Genomic DNA, 23,742 nt, shown 5'->3' with positions numbered 1-23,742 from the left:
GGAACAGATCAGATAGGCAGGTAACACATAGGGAACGCTGTAGATCAGACAGCAGAGCTTCATTGTAACAGCTGAATTTAAGTAGCCCGCCTGGCACCGGGGATCGTGCGCATGCACTCCCGTTCACGTGTGCGCATGAGCGGGCTCGCACATGCGCATAGGCAACCGCAATCGCTCACCTGCTTGAGTGGAACTGCTACTCCCAGCAAGCCTTTCCTGACAGCAAGACAAGGCAAAAAAACTAAAATCCACACCATTTTTTTTATTTCATTAATATTTATTGAAGGTAATGAAACGTGTAAGTAACATATCTCACATTTTGACATTAATACAGTGAATACACAGTGAATTAGCTGTTTATGCAGCTACAGCCACCAGGTGCTGTGTGTAGGGATGAGCCGAACACCCCCCCGGTTCTGTTCGCACCAGAACATACCGAACAGGCAAAAAATTCGGATAAGAACACACGAACATCGTTAAAGTCTATGGGACATGAACATGAAAAATCAAAAGTGCTCATATGCAAGTTATTGTCATAAAAAGTGTTTGGGGACCCGGGTCCTGCATCAGGGGACATGTATCAATGCAAAAACATTTTTTAAAAACAGCCATTTTTTTGGGAGCAGTGATTTCTTTTAATGCTTAAAGTGAAACAATAAAAATGAAATATTTCTTTAAATATCATGCCTGGGGGGTGTCTATAGTATGCCTGTAAAGTGGTGCATTTTTCCCATGTTTAGAACAGTACCACAGAAAAATGACATTTCTAAAGGAAAAATTGTCATTTAAAACTGATCGCGGCTGTAATGAATTTTCGTGTCTCGGCAATATAGTTAAAAATCATTGAAAAAAAGGGCATGGGTCCCCCCCCCCCAGTCCATTACCAGGCCCTTTAGGTCTGGTAGGGATTTTAACCACTTCAATACAGGTCATTTTCACCCCCTACCTGCCCAGACCAATTTTTAGTTTTCAGCGCTGTCGCACTTTGGGTACAACATTGCACGACCGCGCAATTGTCATTCAAACAAAACTGATGTCCTTTTTTCCCCTCAAATAGAGCTTTCTTTTGGTGGTATTTGATCACCTCTGCGGTTTTTATTTTTTGCGCTATAAACAAAAGAATTTTGAAAAAAACACAATATTTTTTACTTTTTGCTATAATAAATATCCCAATTTAAAAAAAAAAAAAAACAATTTTTTTCCTCAGTTTAGGCCGATATGTATTCTTCTACATATTTTTAGTTAAAAAAAATCGCAATAAGCCTATATTGATTGGTTTGCACAAAAGTTATAGCGTCTACAAAATAGGGGATACATTTATGGCATTTTTTTTTTTTTTTTAACTAGTAATGGCGGTGATCTGCGTTTTTTTTTGTGACTGCGACATTATGGCGGACACTTTTGACACTATTTTGGGACCATTCACATTTATACAGCGATCAGTGCTATAAAATTGCACTGATTACTGTGTAAATGTGACAGGCAGGGAAGGGGTTAACACTAGGTGGTGGTCGAGGGGTTAACTGTGTTTGCTAGGGAGTGTTTCTAACTGTAGGGGGCGGGGACTCACAAGGGGAGGAGACAGATCGGTGTTCCTCTGTATTGGGAACACACCATCGGTCTTCTCTCCCCTGACAGGACGTGGATCTGTGTGTTTATACACACAGATCACGGTCCTGCTCGGTTACCGGGCAATCGTGGGTCCCCGGCGGACATTGTGGCCGCCGGGCACACGCACTGGCTCCCGAGCAACGCGGTGGGCGCGTGCGCGCGCCCCCTAGTTGGCCGGGTAGCCCAGGACGTCATATGATGCCCACCCAGTATGGGAGATCCCATCTGTGGGTGTCATATTACTATGGGCGGGTATTGAAGTGGTTAAGGGGAACTCTGTGCCAAAATTGAAAAAAATATTGGGTCCCCCCAAAATCCATACCAGACCATAATCCGAGCACGAAACCTGGCAGGCCGCAGGAAAACAGGGGGATGAGAGAGTGCCCCCCTCCTGAACCATACCAGGCCACATGCCCTCAACATGGGGAGGCTTCCCCGTGGTGTCAGAGGGGGCGAGGTCACCCGTTTACGTCACCGGGTGGCCAGCTATATAAGAACTGTCACCCAGAAGAAGTGTCAGTCGGTGGGAGCCTCCCATGGAGGCAGAACGGTTGAGGCTTTTTTTTCTTTTTCAGTCCGTTGGGCGGTGTGGATTTACATCGTGGGACATTTTTATTTTTTTATTTCTTAATAAAGGACTTATCCCAAGCTGTCTCTTGTCTTTTTTACCATTTTTGACACTTTTTTTGTGTGAAATGATAGGGGTTACAATGTACCCTGTTACCAATTCACATAGGGGGCGGGATCTGGGGGTCCCCTTGTTAAAGGGGGCTTCCAGATTCCGATAAGCCTCCCGCCCGCATACCCCCACAAACACCGGGCAAGGGTTGTGGGGATGAGGCCTTTGTCCCATCAACATGGGGATAAGGTGCTTTGGGGGGCTACCCCAAAGCACCTTCCCCATGTTGAGGGCATGTGGCTTGGAACGGTTCAGGAGGGGGGGGCGCTCTCTCGTCCCCCCTCTTTTCTTGCAGCCTGCCAGGGTGCGTGCTCGTATAAGGGTCTGGTATGGACTTTGGGGGGACCCCTACGCCATTTTTCTTTACATTTTGGCACAGGGTTCCCCTTAAAATCCATACCAGACCTGAAGGGTCTGGTATGGATTTTGGGGGGACCCCCATGCTAATTTTTTTTTTGGTTCGGGGTTCCCACTCTTTGCAGCTATAACAGCTTCAACTCTTCTGGAAGGCTGTCCACAAGGTTTAGGAGTATGTCTATTGGAATGTTTGACCATTCTTCCTGAAGCGCATTTGTGAGGTCAGGCACTGATGTGGGGAAGAAGGCCTGACTCACAGTGCTGACGCTGTTATAGCTACAAAGGGTGGGGCAACTCAATATTGAACCCTATGGACTAAGAATGAGATGCCATTAATGTTCATGTGCCTATAAAGGCAGGCGTCCCAATACTTTTAATAATATAGTGTATATGGGCTGCCTGCACACAGCACCTGGCATAGGGCTGTCATTCTTCAGGGATTTGAATCACGTGTTTGGGTTTCAGACCACCTGAAACCCAGAAACATAATTCAGACCGGACTGTAGATCTCCTCATAATAGAGTACTACAACCGCCAAGTGCATAGGCATGTGCCTGGGCACACCCTAATCACCAGGGTTGCCAACTGTGCAGAGGATTGGCTGCAGTTGTCCAAGCTGAGTGTCTGTGGCACTCTCTTACACTGCTCAGAGCCAACACAGTTCCCTTACCCCCGCACAGATGAGAGGAGGAGGAGCAGATCAAACCCCCTCTTCTTTCCCAACCATACCTTTTTTGAATTGGAATCCCAGCAGCTGGTAGATACATTGTGGATGAAAAGTGCTGATGCCTTGTCCTCCATTCTTGGGTGAGTGAGCTCACCATCCCCTGTCTCTGACTGAAGCCTTCCCCCTCCCTCCTTTCTCTCTCCTGCCCTGAGCGAGTGAGAACATCAAGGTAAGGGGTGCTCTGTGGACTCTGATGTAAGGAGGGCTTTAGGAAACCCTGAGGTAAGGGGGAATGCAGGGAACTCTGATGTAAGTGGGGGCTTTTGTGAGCAGAAACCTTTTTACATTAGAGTTCCCCTTTACACCGGTGTCCACAAAAAAAATGCTGTGTGCCACTAAAGTGTTCAGGATTAGCTTGAAGAAAAGGTGGCAACTCTAACCTGGCAGCTCCAGCCACAAAAACAACTGGCCAGTTCAGTGTATGGGCCTCAGAGCTTATGTAAATGAGGCCAAATTGTGAACATAATATGCACTTTTATACTTGCTTACAACTGTTTAGATTCAATAAACACTATTTGAGCAGGTATGGATGTGCAGGTGGGAAGGGAGGAGGGGGGGCCACAGTACTGCAATGGTGGGGTAGGCGGGTGGGCAAGCACACAGGAGATTACCAACTGGAGAGAGAGAAGAGACTTTGCAGAGTGGTTTTGTAAAATGCCTGTTTTGAAAATGGCTGTAATGTTAGTAATGCCAGGGAGAGTTGTGAAGGATGGGTTACAATAGTGGATTGGAAGTTGCTGGTTGAGTAGGCTATTATATGGAAAGACTTGATCTTTGCCTGTTTTGACTGGGAACTGAAGCTGGCCACCCACCTTAAAATCTGCCTATACAATGTGCTTTAGATTACCATGTTGGCCATGCTTGTGGTTATTCTCCAGTCTTTTTAGCCAACCTTCAATCCCAAAAACATTCAAGGCAACATACTACTGGCTGTTTTTATACTTCTATCAATATATTTAATTAACATAGCTTGATTAGTAGGTAGTCTTGGTCAACTTAACTATTTATGTTCAAAAACTTTTACAAATAGCCAGAAAATTGCCTTGTATACAGCCATTATAGGAGAGTGATACAAATATTAGAGCTGACAGTCTCTTATGATGACCATAAACATAACAAATTTCAGACAATATTATCCGTCATAAAAGGACTGAATGTATTAAGGAAAATTCTTTTAGTAAGTCTATTTATGAAGGAGTAACCTACCACTTACCACAATATGTCTAGGGTTGAAGCTTTAAAGTTTAAAGAATAATTAAAAGCTAAACTGTCAGGCTTTTGTTGTGGTCTGTGTTCCTATTAGCGAGATTTAACCTCTCTAATGCCGGATACACACGATCGGGCATTCCGACAACAAAACTGTGGATTTTTTTTCAGACGGATGTTGGCTCAAACTTGTCTTGCATACACACGGTCGCACAAATGTTGTCGGAAATTCCGATCGCCAAGAACGTGGTGACGTACAACACGTACGACGAGCCGAGAAAAATGAAGTTCAATAGCCAGTGTGGCTCTTCTGCTTGATTCCGAGCATGCATGGTTTTTGGTGCGTTGGAATTGTGTACACACGCTCGGAATTTCCGACAAGTTTTGTTTCAGAAAATTTGAGAACCAGCTCTCAAACATTTGTTGTTGGAAATTCCGAAAGCAAATGTCCGATGGAGCATACACACGGTCGGAATTTCCGACAACAAGCTCACATCGAACATTTGTTGTCGGAAATTCCGATCGTGTGTACACGGCATTATTGTTACATTTACCATTATAACAGAAAGTGAAAGAAAATCCAGAATTCATCTCCAGAACAGGAATAAAAGAGAAATCTTTTAATGGGGACACTAGTTCTGGTGACAACCAGGGATGCTCTCACTTTGGAGAGATTTCTTCTTGCTTCCTGTTTAGGTTCTGGTACAAGAAGTGAAGGTAGATCACTCCTAAAAGAAACACAGGTGGAAAAAAAAACCTGATAGCGGGTATAACCCTCCCTTACTCTATCCAGAATGGAGTGAAGTTTTGCCTTTAGTTCTACTTTAATAGATTCCTAAACATATATGTATAATTTCTGTTATTATTACTCTTTAGAATGTTAATAATGTTGTACAACATTTCTATATCAGATTATACATTATATCTGCTCTTCCTTCCGGATATTTTTCTTACAGGTGCTGGATTTGCTTACCAGGTTGAGAATGGAATCGTTGAAGGATCTGTTACTTTTCATGAGTCTCTACCAATTCATGACAATCCTATATTAAGATGGACTTTTAAAAATGCTCTAATTGCATGGCTCTTTCCTCGTGGGACTCCTACGTGCGTTGATCAGTATGCAGGAAGATGTACTCTGTATGAAAATGGAACTCTGAGACTGAACAGTCTGACGTTTGCAGATGATGGGAATTATACCATGACTGCACGATATCTAACCACTTCCCTTACAAAAGAGTCTACCTATGGGCTCAGAATCTATAGTAAGTAATAACTGGACATCTTATTCTAAAACAAACATGTCCCCTGGCTATCAGGGTATATGAATTGCTAATATAAATGATCTCAAGCTAAATTCTAGGCAAACCGCTAAATAAACGGATGAAATCCATATATGAGAGCTGTTTTACTAGCCAAAGGATTCATAATTCTGGCCATCCAGTTCTGGGATTTATACAGCTCTGCCACACGGTCCAGACTGGCAGGGGATGAGACCTGATCTGTCTCTGCTGCAGTTTCACTTCTACTAACAGTTTTTCCACCCATGTCCAGTGACTGGATAGGGAAAGGAGCATCAGCTGACTCATGAGCTCATAAATCTGTAGCTCATCCCCCGTAGGAGCCGCTGGTGAATGAAATCACCCAAAGAAACAGGAAGAAGTTGACCACACTCCAGGATATGAAGAAATAAATATAACTTTATTGAAGATAAAAATCCATCAAAATGACATCAATGCAGACACAGCAGAGATTGACGCGTTTCTCTAATCAAATTTGCTTAATCATAATCCTGGAGTGCGGTCAACTTCTTCCTGTTTCTTTGGCTATTCATTCAGACCCCGGACTGGACCTGCACCTGAAGGTTGGAGGCAGACATTGCTCTCACCTGGAGCGGCAGACCCCTCTCTTATTGTTGGATCATTTAATGGGATCACCCACCCTGCACAGCGAATTCCACTAGAGTCAGGAAACAGTTCAGCAGCTTTGTTTTTTGTTTATTAGGGGTATTGAACTTGGAAGGGGATGGGAATATTATGGAATGCTCACTTGACTTTAAACAACTCTTCAGGGACACTTCTACTATGTATAGTCTATTTACACACCCCTCATCTTCCTCCAGCATATTACTTGCTTGCACCACAAAATCAGAGTTACAGCTGACACACTGTTAGTTAATCTAACAAAGGAAACAGTCAGATGAAGTAAAGGCCCTTTACGGGCAAGAACTGCGGACCCCTTAGTTGTATAGCAAAGTACAGTGTCCAGCTTCCATCCCTGTGACTACTGATCTCAGCACCACTTCTTCAGGCACTACCAGCCTGCCTGGTTGTAGCTGCCTTTCTCATTAGCCCACCTGGCTACTTCCCGCAGTCCTGTCAGACTGCTCACTCACCAGCCCTCTTGTCTGCCTTCTCTCTGGAGATCTCCCAGACATGCTGAGACTCTCCCGCTGTCCTCACACCTGCTCCCGTGCATCCAGGACAGGACTCCTCAGTTTGTTGTAGGCCCAAGGTCCCCCCCCAGACTGGGGGGCACCCTCAAGCACCTCCGACAGCCTCCTCAGCACTCCATCTCCAATCTTCCACCTGACATCACACTGCCCCTGTTGGGTTGACTCAGAGTATTTAAGAGGTGCCCTCCCCCTGCCAGCCCATTTGGTCTGGGATTGGTTGGACCTTCCTCGATACGCCAAGCAGCTCCTCCTAACCTCCTTCCCATTCTTCTGGAAACTTCTCCAAGGTTCCAGCAAGTGGTGGGGGGTACCAGAGGTGCTGCCTGATGGGTCATCCAGCCTCCCTGAGTCACTCACCCTGACACAGATTCAAAACACAGGCATGGCTGCCAGCCAAGCCTAACAATTTACCTGCACTACAAAAACTATGCACACTACACTAGAGGGTGCTACACTCACGCCCCCCCCAGAGAAACCAGCCTGTCCTCCTGGCTGAGAAAAAAAATAAAGGAGATGCAGAGGGAAGCTGCTGAAGCTTCCCACGACCTGGATGGGGTAGGTGCGGGCCTGATGGGCGGACAGGTGAGCGACAGGGGGGTTGTTTCGCTGATTGTTTGCTGATTGACCGAGCGACGGGGGGGTGGGGAGGTTTGACCAACCAAGTGACTGAACTGGGGGTGGTTTGTTTGCTCCCCCGCAAAAAAAATGGAGTGCCAGCTGCCACTGTGCAGGAGTATAAGCACCGTGAAGAATGGCCAAATGGGGAGAAAACAGACTTATTTTATCTGCCATTTTCCCTTTGTATTGGGGATCCACCCAACAATGGTCCCTCTTTTTTTTTTTTTTTTTATCAATTATGTTTATTCAATTTTGAATATACAAAAGGGTGAACAGTATGTGTCATACTTCAACAGGTATCATAGACTGTGATAAAAATGATAACAGCTATCAAGGTTGTAAATTAACCTACAGTTACATCACAATTGTTTGGTTTGTAGGGATTGTAAATTGTGCAAGAGATACTGTCGTCCTCCACCAGTCACCCCCATGGGAGCTTGCTGTGACTTGGCGGAGGTGCAGCCCTTACAAGTCTATACTTATTTATCTACCAGTATTTTATTCATGTTATCAACTAAACCCACAAACAAAACCAAGGAAAAGGAAATGTCAATGTCTTTGCCGGTAAAAAGAATTTTGTACCTAGATAAGGCTCTACTGGTGAATTATAAAACTGTTGTATCTTATGTACTACATAACTTACATAATATATTATACGTCTATACGGGTTGAACTCAAAACGAATCGTCAACCCGTTAAGGGAGAAACAGTGTTAGAGAAAGACCTGAGAAGAGAAAGAAAAAAAAAATTAATTGGAGAGATAAAGAGGGGTAAGGGGTAGGGAAGTGGGGTGGATGCGCTCCTGTCACGTAGCAAATGCTTCAATTACCAGATATCCTACGTATTAGTAAGGTACCTGATCCAGGGATCCCATATTTTATTGAACCCAGTGATCTTATTCTTCAAAATTGCCGAAAGGCGTTCGTTTACCATTATCCATGAAAGTTTAGCTTTTAGTAAGTAAAAAGGAACCGAGTGGGACCTCCAAGACTTGGCTATCGAAATTCTACAAATATGAATGTGATGAGTCTACGCATTGGCTTTGATACCCCTTCCACTGGGCGTCCCAACTGCGCGTGCAGAGGTGATTTAAGTAGATTCACTTGCGTGAGGGAGTAAATGAGATTATACGTGCGTATGCAAAATCTCCTCACTTTAGGACACGTCCACCAAGTGTGGAACATGGTGCCATCTGTATTACATCCTCTAAAGCACCGGGGGGATGCCCCTGGGACAAAGATTGCTATCTTCTCTGGGACCATATACCATCGTATCAATACTTTATAGTTTGCCTCTATCAAAGAGGTATTAATGAATGATTTAGATGTGTTCTGTATTATTTTGCTCCATTCTTCCGTATCTAAATCTGTAACCATGTCTTGCTCCCATTTGTGCATGTAGAACAATTTTTGGGGAGTCGAAGTCAAGATGTTATATATCTGTGATATATGACCAGTGTGCTTATCAAAATTCCTACAGAGGTTTTCCATTGGGGTGAATGTGGTAAGATCGGAGGTGTGATTCAGTGTCGCCAAAAAATGTGTTATCTGACTATAGCGAAAAAGTTCTGAATTTGGAAAGTTATATTTCTCCTGTAAGGTTGATTTCGATAAAGCACCTCTATGATCACAAAAATCTGCTATACTCATTAAACCTTTGTTGGTCCACCACGAGAAGTTTTGGGGATGGAGACCCGGGGTGAACAGAGTATTTCCAAATAGAGGGGCTAAAGGGGTGTGTTGAGACTTAAACTTATGGGTAGTCAGCAATCGATCTCACAAATCTAAGGAGAACGACAAGCTCGGGCATAATATGACCGGCCTGTCCTTCGCCTTCATCCACATGAAGTGGCTAATCTCTCTATCAGGGTATAGAGAGGATTCAATTGACATCCAGAGCGGTCTAGGCTGTCTTGTGTGGAATTTGATTAATTGGGACATTTGTGCTGCTTGAAAATATTTAAGTAAATCGGGCATACCCAGGCCCCCTCTCAGTTTTGGTGTATATAATGTTCGCCTATTCACCCTAGGTCTCCTGTGTCCCCATACATAGTCTAACAACTTTTGTCTGGAATTTCTGTAAATCTTTTCTTATTATTGCTATTGGAAGAGTCCTGGACAGATATAGCACTTTCGGTAAGACGGTCATTTTAATTGAGCACAGCCTTCCAAACCATGACGGGGGATTATTCGACCATTTTTTGAGATCCTCTAGTATTTTCCTAAATAGTGGGGGATAATTATGTTTGTACAGTGCTGTAAGGGTGGGAGTCAGGAAGATGCCTAGGTATGGCATTGTCTCCTTCTGCCATTTAAATGGGTAAGATTGTTGCAGGGCTTGAACTATGTGTGTTTGTAGAGAGACGTTAAGCGCCTGAGATTTAGAATGATTTACTTTGAGTCCCGAAAATTCTGTGAAGTGTCTCAGTACTACCTGTAGATTGGGCAAGGAGGTGACCGGGGAGGAAAGGAGTAACAGGATATCATCCGCGAACATTGCACATTTGTGTTCACGATCGCCGCATCTCACTCCCAATATATCCTGATGTTCACAAATTTTGATGGCCAATGGTTCTAAGGCTAAAATAAACAATAGGGGAGACAGGGGGCAGCCCTGTCTGGTCCCTCTGAGTATATTTATGTTTTGAGATTGATAGTCCTTAACTACAAGATTTGCTGTGGGGTCACTATAGATTGTTTTAAGTGTGGTTAGGAAGTGAGATCCAAACCGTATTTTCCTAAAATAAAGAAGAGGTAGTCCTAGAATAGGGAATCAAATAATTTGTGTAGGTCTAATGAGACCAATAATGCCCCTCTCTCCAGCCCTCTCCATCCCAACCTGAGTTCAAAGCAGAAATTATGTCAATGATGCGTCTAGTTTGGTCTGGGGCTTGTCTATGTGGAACAAATCCCGTCTGGTCGGTGTGAATATATTTCGATATGAACGAGTTCATACGAATGGTTAATATCTTTGTCAGTATTTTGAGGTCGACGTTGATCAACGATATGGGGCGGTAGTTCGTGCAGTCCCCGTGGTCTTTGTTTGGTTTAGGGATAACATGTATGAAGGCCCTGTTTTCATGGAGTGGTAATGGAGACCCCTTTCTTAGTGAATTATAGAAAGAGCAAAGATGAGGAACCAGAATTTCTGTGTATTTGCGGTAGTAGTAGCCTGAGAATCCGTCTGGACCCGGTGACTTTGACGGGTTCAGGGATTTAATAGCCGCCGCCACTTCGTTTGCCGTAAACTCTGCCTCCATCACCTCTGCATGATCATTAGACAATGTTGGGAGTGGTATGTCCCTCAGTAATTCTTCTACTTTAGTTGCGTTAAAGTCCTTAGGGGAGTCATAAAGTTTAGAATAGAATGTATTCTATTTGTATAAGTTGAGGGTTTTGTGTCACTTGTCCAGTCTGCAGTCTCAGTTTAGGGAGCGCAGGGTTATATGGCCTGGGACTGAGTTTTCTCGCTAGTAGTCTATTAGGTTTATCTCCAATTGTGTAATTGCGGTGTTTAGCCCATCTAACATATTTTTCTGCTTTTGTAGTGAGGCTCAAATTTAATGATGTTCTTGCTATATCAATCTGGTTCCTAAGATCCGTATGTCGGTTAGATTTTTGTTCGCGTGTGAGTCGATGTAACTCTTCCTATTGTTGTTGGATTGTTTGTGTTCATTCCCTCTTGACCTTGGTAGCTAGCTGTATTAATTTGCCACATATGGTAGCCTTATGGGCTGCCCAAACTATCACTGGGGAAGAGGTCAAGGAGGTGTTTTTTTGGAAATACTGTTGTATGGCTTTTTCAACTTCCTTGGCAATCATAGAATCACTAAATAAAGATTCATTTAATCGCCAAGAAGACTGTCTTGACTTAGACCATAGATCTGTTAAAACGACTTGGACCGCAGAATGGTACGACCATGCAATAGGTACTATTTTAGTCGATGATATGTATGAGAGCAACGGGGACAGTGTAAACAGATGGTCAATGCGCGAGTATGTTTTATGTATGTGTGAATAGAATGTGTAATCACGCTCTGTAGGATGGGCGTCCCTCCAAAGATCGATAAGATCGTAACTGTGAAGTAAACGTGCTAAGGTACTACTTTGTTTAGGGGTATGTTTCAAGGATGTCTTTCGGGGGTCAGACTTATCTAGAATTTGATCAAGGGAGGTGTTGCTGTCTCCACCTAGCATCACATAACCCACTAAATGGGGCATTATAACTTCAAGCATTGTGTGAAAAAAATGTAACTGTCCTACATTGGGGGCGTAGTAAGAAAGAAAGGTGACCACGCTATTATTGATCTTACCAGCGACCATAATGTAGCGGCCCTCTCTATCCCTTATCACATTAGTGGGAGTAAAGGGAACCCGTTTAGCAATACATATAGCTACTCCTCTCTTTTTATCCGGTCCATTAGACAAATAAACTGTTGGATATTTTGCGTTTAGATGCTTTGGGGCGGAAGTTCGTGAAAAGTGTGTCTCCTGTAAGAACAGGATATTTGCCCCCATTTTGTGATATTGCAGAAAAGCCTTAGTCCGTTTGATTGGGGAGTTCAGGCCCTGTGCATTGTGTGTCAGTATAGTGTAGGTAGGTTGATTTCTACAGGTCATGGTGGTTCGGGAGGCTGTACTCACGTTTTGGATGTTTCAAGAGGTCTGTCCGGAAGTCTTTAGGATCATACTCTGAGACCTTTGCTTGGTGCAGGAGCGCATCCAGGGAATAGAAGGGGTAAAGGGGAGGAAAGAAGACAGAGTTAGAGATATAGAAGCACATATAATATAGCACTGTTTTTTGTTGTAATATCAGGTTAAACCCGTAAATAAAAAAATTACCAAAATGGTATGAAAGAAGAATGGAAGAAAAAAAAAGAAATTAAATGAAAAAAAAAAGTGCACCAAAAAGGCACCTGCACACTGCATTGCAGTGTGGCTGCAGGGGTACCAAGCCCCTGTATGGTTGTTGTGAAGTTGTCTCCCCTCTTGCAGTGGAGACAAGTTCACTCCTAGTGGCATGTGGTTCACCTCCGGCGCTATTTTTCTAGCTTTAGGAAGGGACGAGCGTGATCCACCCGCCGTAAGGTTGTAAAGGGAAAAACAGAGAGGTCAACAGGCAATGTCGTCCTCCCCCTCTCTTCTTCAAGATGAGCAATAAAAAATAAAAACTTAGAACATCAGAGACAAAAAGATAAAAAAAAGGGGAGGGGGGAGGGGGATAATCCCGCGGACAGTAGCAGGATTCCCTCCTGGGGGACATAGGCATTATAACTTATAACCTGAAACAGTATCTACATTCAAGTCTGTGTAGAACAGGAATGGCAGGAATAGTCAGATATGTGTATCTGGGTTTTCAAAGGTTGGTCATTGACAAGCTATAAGGGGCTCGGTCTCTAGGACCGAAGTTTAGAGCTACTTCTTAGATAGGATTCAGGTGACTGACGGAGATTTCCTAGCTCTGAATCTTCCCTGTTGAGACCATAGGGGGGAAATAGGTCGGCTCTCGTCGATCTGGGCGCTGGTCCCTTGTGATTCTGATGATAGAATACCCAAGTCCCGGAGTATAGCTTCACCGGACTGGAAGGTAGCAAAGGAATGGTATTTGCCTTTGTAAGAAAATGACAGTCGAAATGGAAACGACCACCGGTAATTAATCTGTCGGTTGATTGAGAAGCGGCTTCAGTGCTCTCCTCTTCTGGATCGTTATCTGGGCTATGTCCGCAAAAATCTGGATCGAATGTCCTGAGATAGTTATGTCCCCGTGGTTTCTGGCCTCTAGCATAATCTTTTCTTTATGCGGTAAAAATGAGGCTTAACTATCACATCGCGTGGTAGGCCATCTGGTCTAGGGGCTGTCAGAGCCCGGTGCGCCCTATCCGAGGTCCCTCTTTTTAATACCCTCAATCCTGGGGTCGTTGTACTAGTAGTTCAGTATAAAATAGCTCATTCACCACAAATGTCCTCCAGTAAAGGACCCCAGGTTTTTAGTATCCTCAAAGATCTCACCCTACTTGCATACAACTGCTGGGGTTTGCAAGGTGTGACATGCTCCCCCTCCCTTGAAGCCTGTCCTTTTTTCTTTTCATTGACAGCACCCCATCACTCCTCCTCTGCCTAACAGGTTAAGAGGTGGTAGGCAAAGGATCCTGCTGGGTCTAAAACAGGACAAGGTCCTCCTGTTGCTGTGCCTCCAGTGATTGTTTGAGGAAGAAGGACGCTGTTCTTCCTCTCTCTCACATTCTCCACCACCCCCAATTGCTGGCCCTTCCTGCAGCTGCAGGAACATCACTACCTCTTGCTTCCTCCTGTATGCTGTTCCCTCCCTTTAAGGGCCTGGCATTCTCTTCATCATCCTTTTTTATTTTTAAACATTAAATCTAAGCATGTAAAATGATTGAATTAATTATCACTGCATTAGTACAAAGGACAATAGAAAAATACTTTTATTCCATTAGATGTGGAGATCCTGTTCTTTAAACAAAAACATAGACTCACAGCCAGGAACAGCCTCAGTGAGACCCCTAGCCTTTTATATAAGTAATATTGGTCCAATTTACGTAAGCATATCTTGGTCAAAATGTGAAATCATTTTATAATTTCCAAATTGTATTTCAATTTTTTCTAGTCCATTCCTATTATTCTGAACAATATTGAAGTTTGTAAACTTTGTGACGATCCCGACAGATATTCACTATTCCCTTTGTGAAACGTGTGACACAGCAGTGCTTCCTCAAAGCCTGCTATCCAAACTACAGAGGTGCTGGGAGGAGAAGTTGTAGGAGTTGGAGTAATTACAGGAATCACTGCTTGCAGGCAGGAAGGGACCATGGGATATGTAGTTCTTAGAAATCAAATGTAAACAATAGGGGAGAAGCTGCAAAGTATACAGGGAATCCAGGGGAAATAGACAAGCAGGTAAAACTCACAACGTGAAAGGAGAATTTTCAAGTAAGCCTATATTGACGGACAGCTACTGTTCTTTGGTCTGTTAGTAGCCGGGCTGCACCGCAGAAGGTGAGCACTGATCGCAGCCCATGACATCCCTGTCTTGACCGCAGCCATGCCACTTAACAGCCTGTGTGTCCTCTCCTGGGTCTCCACTCCAACAATGTCATCCTATCAGCATGGCAGGGGGTGGGAGGAGCTGGACATCTGGACGGAGATCAGGATGTGGGTAATCACCCTCTTATTAAATGATGTTAGGCAGCTCCCGCGCTCCATCCAGATCTGCAGCTCCCCCCACCCCCTGCCCTGCTGATAGGAGCAGAGTGTGTCCTCTCCCGAGTCTCCCGCCCCGCCCCGCCCCACCAATGATGTCATCCTAAGAACTTACAATCTAAATGCTGATGATTATTTTACATTCCACTAAGTGCATCCTGTGTAATGATGGCAGGAAATGGCCTTTATAAATCCAGTTACCAGTTTCACTGTAGATCAGATGGCAAGCAATGCTACCCATTAACCCTTTGTACTCTCTATAATGCTATTACTATCAGACATGTGCACTGCCGAAAAAATGTGTTTGTTTCATTCGTTTCCTTTTTTTTTCGTTTTTCGGGTCATTCGTTATGATCGCAATTCGTAAATTCAAAAATTCAAAAATAAGAAAGAGAATAACTAACTATTAAATTATAGGTATTGGAATTTCCTTTCAAATTTGGCTGTTAGTGAATGTGAACAAATTTATCCAAAGTTACCAATTATCCGCAATAAAGAATGCCGCATCTAAACAAATGGAAACGTACAAATTAATAATAAATACTAATAAAACATTTGTATTATTATTATTGTTAGTTATTAATATTATTTAGTTACATTCCATTCGTTTAGATACGGCATTCGTTAGTTCAGGTAATTCGTAACCTTGGATAAATTCACATTCGTTATGTTCGCTAACAGCCCAATTTGAAAGGAAATTCCAATACCTATAATTTAATAGTTAATAACCAACTAATAATAACTTAACTATTTCAGATTTTCAAATTTTCGGGTTTTCAGATTTTTGAATTTCGAATTTATGTATTTACGAATTTTTGGACTTCTGAACGAATTTTCGAATATTCTAATTTATAAATATTCAGAAAAATTTGTTAACCTGGTTTTCATTAATATCTAATGTCTCTCCACCAGGGGCGTAACTAGAAATCACAGGGCCCCATAGCAAAATGTTGTATGGGGGGCCCCCCTGTAAACAGCCCCCCACAAAAAAATGGCAGGGCTTAAAGGGCGTGTCTCAAAGGGGGTGTGGTTAGAGTCTGAGGGAAGGGATAGGATAGGATAAGGGTACACCAAACACCTGGTGTTAGCGCTGCAATCATCATGGCACCATGGTTGTTTTGGTGTCAGGATGATTAAAGCGCATTATTTCTACTATTACATTGTAATATAAAATGAAATAGTTCAACCCACCATAATGCAGAATCAGTGGGAGCCCTGAGTGTGTCACTTGCCACGTCACCTGCCATCAAGTGTCCCCAGCAGAGTCCATCCTTATATCAGGCATTCCCAGCTGAATCCGTCCTTACATCAGGAGCCCCCAGTAGAGTCCCTCCTTACATCAGGTGCCCCCAGTAGAGTCCCTCCTTACATCAGGTGCCCCCAGTAGAGTTCCTCCTTACATCAGGTGCCCCCAGTAGAGTCCCTCCTTACATCAGGCATTCCCAGTAGAGTCCCTCCTTACATCAGGTGCCCCCAGTAGAGTCCCTCCTTACATCAGGTGCCCCCAGTAGAGTCCCTCCTTACATCAGGTGCCCCCAGTAGAGTCCCTCCTTACATCAGGCATTCCCAGTAGAGTCCCTCCTTACATCAGGTGCCCCCACTAGAGTCCCTCCTTACATCAGACATTCCCAGTAGAGTCCCTCCTTATCAGCTGTCCCCAGTTACTAGTGGTGTCACTAGGGTTGGTGTCATCCGGTGCAGAAAAACATTGCGTTACCCCCCTCCCCCCATAGTCCCTCAGTACAAACCCTCCTCCATCAGTATAGACCCTTCTCCATCAGTACCAACCCCTCTGGACAAACCAGCTCCATCTGTACAGACTCCCCAGGACAACTCAGCCCCCTCCATCTGTACAGACCCCCTCCAGGAGTACAGGCTCCCCAGGAGTACAGACCCCCAGGACAATTCACCCCCCAGGAGTACAGACCCCCCAGGACTATTCACCCCCCAGGAGCACAGACCCCCCCAGGACAATTCACCCCCCCAGAAGTACAGACCCCCCCAGGAGAATTCACCCCCCAGGTGTACAGACCCCCAGGATAATTCACCCCCCAGGAGTACCACCCCCTATTCATGCACCTGGGCGTGCAGCCGCCCAGAGAGTTACTTGCTCAGACTGTCACTGACTCTCTGGGTGGCACAATGTGATAGGAGGCAGCCAGTGAGAGAGACAGCTGAGTCTCAGTCAGACAGGGATAGCACGGTGCCGGGACCCAGGACACTCCATCGGGCCTTGGTGCCGCTCAGGACTCACTGTGCTTGTCTCTGCACCTTTACAGAACCAGGAGGCAGAGCCTGGGTGGCAAGAAAGTGGCCAATAGAAATGGAGCTCTATTCATTGCCACCCGGGCTCCTCCTCTTGGTTCTTCCTTAACTGGTCTTCTGTAAAATGATGACGGAATGACGTGGAACTCTAGCAGCGGCAAGTAAAAAAAAAGGAAGTTGGCAAGTACAGTATGCATTCCTCATCCTCCCCGGGCCCCACTTGGTTGCGGGTCCCATAGCACCCGCGTGGGTCACTATGGCGGAAGTTCCGCCACTGCTCTCCACAGCGTCCACAGAATCCTCACTTATGATAATCAGGTGCTGTATGGCTCTTTCACAGTGTCACATGGCATCTTGGGTGCTGACTTTTCTAACTTATGGTTGTACTGTGTGTGTGTGTGTGTGTGTGGTACAGATTGTAACACAGTACAGCCATAACAAAGTCAGAACCCCCTAGTTATGTGGCACTGTGACAAAGCCATACAGCACCTCCTGTGCTGTGTGACTATTGTAATTTTGATTATCATAAGCACAGTGAGATGCTACTTAACACTTGTATTTTATCGGTACACACTGATCTGCCCCCCCAATCTCTTCCCTTTGACCCCTTTATGCCCAAGGAACCCATATGTGCGCCAGTATGGCTGTGGGGTTACTGCTGCATTGCAATAATATGTGCAGAATTGTATAGAACATACAAATCAATAATGACATATGAAAAATTGGATGAATATTCTCCATGCTTGTGTACCATTGTGCGTTTTTTACTATCCCCCCAACCACTCCCCTTTAACCCCTTTATGCCCAAGGAACCCATATGTGCGGTGGGGAAAAAACTGGGCTTTAACGGCCACACAACGCACATATGCGTCGCTGGATGGGCAATACACTTTGCTTTGAGGCAGGGCCAGGGGTGGGGTTAAGGAGGGAGCCCTATCAGGTAGGCTGTACGGGGCCCCACGATTTCTAACAGCGGCTGCTACTATATTGGATTGTCAAAAGTAACCATTGTTTGTATAGTTATTACAATGGTGATATTGTAAAATGAAAATGTATGCTGTGATTATAGATCTCCCTTAAGTGTTTTTTTGCAGAGCAGAGGTGTAAGGCCTTCATGTATTCCATTAAAAAGGCTCTTTCCTATGTTTCCAGTCTGAGGTTCTGCTATAACTTCCCTTTTTTCCCCATTTCCAGCTGTTCTTGGTTCTCCTGCCCTTCATTGTAATGACACGTCTAACAGTCTCATCAGTGGCACTTCTTTGTCTATCTATTGTAATGCCAGTAGTCTGAATGTCACTACTTACACCTTCTACCGGGATGGGAAGAATATCTGCTCTAAACCCCATGTGACCTGCCAGGATTCCTACCTCTACTTCCAGCCAATCACTGAGAGTGACAGCGGAAACTACACCTGCACCATCCAGAACCCTGTCAGCTCCAACACCAGCACCACCCTACATCTAAAAGTAGCAGGTACGAGACTCATTCAAATATTTATCACAAAGTAGGCAGATTGGTACCCTTTTTTAGAGTCAACGGTCATCTCTCTTGTAAAAGCAATCCTAGCAGCTAACGTGAGGGGGGGGGGCGGGGGGGAGTCCCCTCCCAATGCCTTCCGTGGCTTTAATGGGATCTCAGGAGTCCCTGAATCGGCTATGATTGGCTCTAGGCTATAGTAACCCAGGAAGTGATGACCTGACATCAATTTTGGTTTACCTGGATGTCAACGGCGCCATTTCCAAGAAAACAAAAACCATTCAAACACACCAATCTTAAAGTGATCAAATGCTTTTAAGGGCAGAGGAGGGATTTAGGGATTTTAGGACCCCAGACCTCTCCATAAAGAGTACCTGTCACTGCCTATTGCTGTCACATTCCTTTTGACAGCCATGCAAGTGATTAAATTTTTTTGTTTTTTTTTAAGTGACAGTGTAATATTAAAAAAAATTAAAGTGCCCCCATCCCCCGTGCTCATGCGCTACAACAAACGCACATGTCAGGCACGCACGGAAACATTGATCGTCCCACACATGTGAGGTTTTACGGCAAACATGAGATCATGAAATCAAAAGTGGTAACTTGTAAAGGCTTTAAAATCGTCAGCTATAGATAGTAAAATTTACTTTGTGTGTTGTGGTTGCACAAGCATGCAAAATTTTAAAGCATGACATGTTTGGTATTTATTTACTCGGCGTAACATAATTTTTTCTATTTTACCAAAAATGTTGTTATGTATTGTATATGTATTGTTGTTATGTATTGTGTATTTTGCATTCAAATTTAAAAAAGTATATTTTTTCACATAAAATTGCACAGCAGTTTTGTAAAGCAATTTTGTAAAGCAAATACCGTGTGACATAAAAAATTGCAAAACCAACCAATTTATTTTTATGGGCCTCTACTTGAAAAATATATATAATGTCTCGGGGTTCTAAGAAAATTTCTAGCAAAAAATACTGATTGTTACATGTAAACAAAAAGTGCCAGAAAAGGCCTGGTCTTCAAGTTTAAATGAGCACAGATGTAGTTGAAGGAAAACACTGCCAACTTTTCAGTGCTAGCTTATCTTGAGAACAAAGCAACAAACAAAGGTTATTAAACCTGTCTGGATAATACTTTTTCCTGTGAATGCCCGGCTGAGGGTCTATGGCAAGCATAGAGAACAGCAAGCAGATCTGGGTCAATTTTTTTTCAGGCAGATATGAGCAAACTGCAATAGATAAAGCAAATTAAAACTAAAATACATCATGGGTTGACCATAGTTAGCCTTTAACATTTTACTTATCTAATCTCTTATTTACATGTGCACAAAATATTCCCCTGCTAATGCAATAACAATCCAATGTCACTGGAATGTAATTCAAGCCTCTCAAAACAGCTTTATTTTCCTTGTGAGAATAATTGTAAATGGACCATTGCTTTGGAATAAGAACATCTGCCAGGTTCATCTCTTTTATTTCACAGCTATCTGGTTGGAGAGGCTAGGCCGTGGCTGACATTTCCATAATATGGAGGGTATGAAATTGCACCTTTTTGTCCAAAATCATAAAGGGAATGGGAAGTTTTTTTTACACATTACTCAGTTCACACACTTGTGAAGTGGAGTTTTTCATATATACTGTATCAATGAGCATCATGCTGTATAATAAAAATAATTATTAACAAAAACAAGTAAAAAAAATGAATATCTGTATGATATAATGTAACTGGTTCATTGTTTGACAGTTCCGGTCTCTGACGTGAAGTTAGCCAGTAATGCCACAGGACTGGTCTGGCCGGGAATAGATGTGGTGTCTCTGACCTGTTCAGCTCGTGGTACAGACGTCACTTACTCCTGGAGCCTTCAGGGGGCTCCACTGCCCCAGAACCCCCAATACTACCTCAGCGCAAACAACACAGTCCTCACAATCCGCCCCATCACTGCTAATGACAATGGAACCTTCACCTGTACAGCCTCCAACTGGATAAACAACGAGACCAGCAATGGAGTGATCTTCAATCTGGCCTGTGAGTATTGAAGGCTTCCATAGAACTTATTATAACTATGTCTTCTTGATATTTTTTTCGTATGCATCATCAATCGGTATCAATCATACCAGGGGAATGGATTCCATAGCCATTAGTTAGAAATTCAGCCTCTATTTGTTCTTTTTACGATATCACTAAACGTGAATAAAATCAAACATTTTTGGTTGTTGCCAGAACAGGAACAGAGGGGAAAATTTTCATGGCGACATGAATTCTGGAAAGGCACTTTGGAGGGATTTCCTCTCACTTCCTGTTTAGGCTATGGGACAGGACGTCATGGGAAATCTCCCCAATGGGACACAACCAAAACCCTCCCTTACTCTATCCAAAGTGAAAAAAAAAAAAAAGTTTTGCCTTTAGTTCTATTTTTAATTCTGTGTTCGTAAAATATTTTAAGACACCTGTTATGAGAGAAACAATGCTGACCTCACCTTTCTAAAAATGCTAATTCTTGGGATGTCATGCTGATAATCTGATTTCTCGCTTCCAGAAAAAATAATGTAAATAAAGAACTTCTGACTCTGTAGACTGATCACAGACTTGCTCTAGGCCGGTGACTCTGAGAGTATTAAAACATTCAGGTACAGGGGCGGCCCGTCCATTAAAGGCGCACGGGCGCTGCCCCCCCCCCCATCCATTGATGTCCCCCCTATCCATGCGTCTGGCCCCTTTCAGGACGCCGGATGCATGGAATCCAATGGGGGGGGGGGGTTTGAAGCACCTGATTAGAGTCAGATGCTCTAATAGGCTTCAAAATAGGGTGAGTTCGGGGCGCAGGTGATGCAAACGGAGCCCACCCTGGTGTATTACAATAGCCAATGAATATTCACTATTGTGACACTGATCCTTCTCCTGGCCAGGGTTTTGAGACCCATCACCCGATTGGCTGAAAGGACACGTGATAGTATTGGACGCATAGGAGGAAGGGAGGAGACGTACGACCACTGTTATGGTGGAAAGGACACAGGAGCCGATGCCCAAAGATGATGCCGATGCCTGCCACCTGCCACCTAGATGGGGTAAGTACCAGACCGACTGGCATGCAGCAAGTGGGCGGAGGGAGGTGGTTGTTTGCCACCCCCCCCAAAAAAAAAAAACACCAGCAGCCACTGTTCAGGTAGCATTTTCATAAATAAGGAAACTTCTGTATTTCTTTCATTAAAGTTTTACTTTAAAGTAGAATTCCTGGCAAAACCTACTCTTAAAAGCTTTCCTCTTTCCCTGATAACATCTCTTCTGGCATACCTGTGTAAGAAAGATCTGTACACTGCCTTGGCTGCAGGGGAGAGGAAACAGCACTTGACAATGACTGGTAGTGCCTATGAGCGGTGATGTCACCCATACAGTGCCTTACAAAAGTATTCACCCCCTTGGCATTTTTTGTGTTTTGTTACCTCACAACCTGGAATTAACATGGATTGTTTGAGGATTTGCATCATTTAATTTACAGAACATGCCCACAACTTTGAAGATTTTTTTTATTGTGAAGCAAACAACAAATAGGACAAAATAACAGAAAAGGTCAATGTGCATAACTATTCTCCCCCCTAAAGTCAATACTTTGTAGAGCCACCTTTTGTGGCTATCACAGCTCCAAGTCACTTTGGATAAATCTCTATGAGCTTGCCACATCTTACCACTGGAATTTTTGCCCATTCCTCCTTGCAAAACTGCTCCAGCTCCTTCAAGTTGGAGGGTTTGCGTTTGTAAACAGCAATCTTTAAGTTTGACCACAGATTTTCTATTGGATTGAGGTCTGGGCTTTGACTAGGCCATTCCAACATATTTACATGTTTCCCCTTAAACCACTCAAGTGTTGCTTTAGCAGTGTGTTTGAGGTCATTGTCCTGCTGGAAGGTGAACCTCCATCCTAGCCTCAAATCACACACAGAGTGGTACAGGTTTTGCTCAGGAATATCTCTGTATTTAGCACCATCCATCTTTCCCTCAACTCTGAACAGTTTCCCAGTCCTGACTGCTGAAAAACATCCCCACAGCATGATGCTGCAACCACCATGATTCACTGTGGGGATGGTGTTTTTTGGATGATATGATGTGTTGGGTTTGCGCCAGACATAGCGTTTTCTTTGATGGCCAAAAAGTTCAGTTTTAGTCTGATCAGACCAGAACACCTTCCTACATACATTTTGGGAGTCTCCCACATGCCTTTTCGCAAACTCAAATTGTGCCATTTTGTTTTTTGTTGAAAGTAATGGCTTCCTCCTGGCCACTCTGCCATAAAACCCAACTCTATGGAGCGTACGGCTTACTGTCGTCCTATGTACAGATACTCCAGTCTCTGCAGCTCCTCCAGGGTTTCCTTAGGTCTCTGTGCTGCCTCTCTGATTAATGCCTTCCTTGCTTGGTCCATGAGATTTGGTGTGCAGCCATCTCTTGGCAGGTTTTCTGTTGTGCCATGTTCTTTCCATTTGGATATTTTTTTATAACCTAACCCTGACTTGTGCTTCTCAACAACATTGTCCTTTACTTGTTTGGAGAGTTCCTTGGTCTTCATGGCAATGTTTGGTTAGTGGTGCCTCTTGCTTAGGTGTTGCAGCCTCTGGGGCCTTTCAAAAAGGTGTGTATATGTAATGATAAATCATTTGACCCTTAGATTGCACACAGGTGGACATCATTTCACTAATTATGTGACTTCTGAAGGTAATTGGTTGCACCAGAGTTTTTTATGGGCTTCATAACAAACGCACATGCCAATTATCGTTTTTTTTATTTCTGAAAAATAGTTTTATAGATATATTTTTCTAATTTTACTTCACCAACTTAGACTTTTGTGTTCTGATCCATCACATATAATTTAGATTAAAAAAACATTGAACTAAAGGCTCTCATGTAACAAAATAGATAAAAAGCCAAGAGGGTAAATACTTTTGCAAGGCAAAAGCCTCCTATCGCCCATCTGTCCCTGCTGCCTTCTCTCCCCTGCAACTGGCTGACACAGAGAAGCAGTATCACATGACCGGCCTGAAAAAAGGTAAGTATACAAATCTTTCTTACACAGGTTAGTCAGAAAGTGTTTTAGGGGGTCAGGAAGCATTATTAAAAGTAGTAGGGTTTGACA

General features: G+C 43.7%; 1 protein-coding gene across 2 annotated transcripts in view; it reads left to right on the top strand.

Moving 5' to 3' along the window:
* The window catches only part of LOC141110631 (cell adhesion molecule CEACAM1-like), an 88,076-nt gene that overhangs the window by 5,692 nt on the left and 58,642 nt on the right, over positions 1 to 23,742 (top strand). For both annotated transcript variants that reach the window (XM_073602078.1, XM_073602077.1), the window contains exons 2-4: positions 5,537 to 5,842; positions 18,330 to 18,608; positions 20,361 to 20,642. In XM_073602078.1, coding sequence (XP_073458179.1) covers positions 5,537 to 5,842; positions 18,330 to 18,608; positions 20,361 to 20,642 — 867 coding nt within the window. The remainder of the gene's footprint in view (positions 1 to 5,536; positions 5,843 to 18,329; positions 18,609 to 20,360; positions 20,643 to 23,742) is intronic.

This window comes from Aquarana catesbeiana, linkage group LG10, assembly GCF_042186555.1.
Source record: "Aquarana catesbeiana isolate 2022-GZ linkage group LG10, ASM4218655v1, whole genome shotgun sequence".
Classification (NCBI taxonomy): Eukaryota; Metazoa; Chordata; class Amphibia; order Anura; family Ranidae; genus Aquarana; species Aquarana catesbeiana.
The sequence above is the reverse complement of the archived record's forward strand: the minus strand, read 5'-3'. Positions and strand labels throughout refer to the sequence as shown.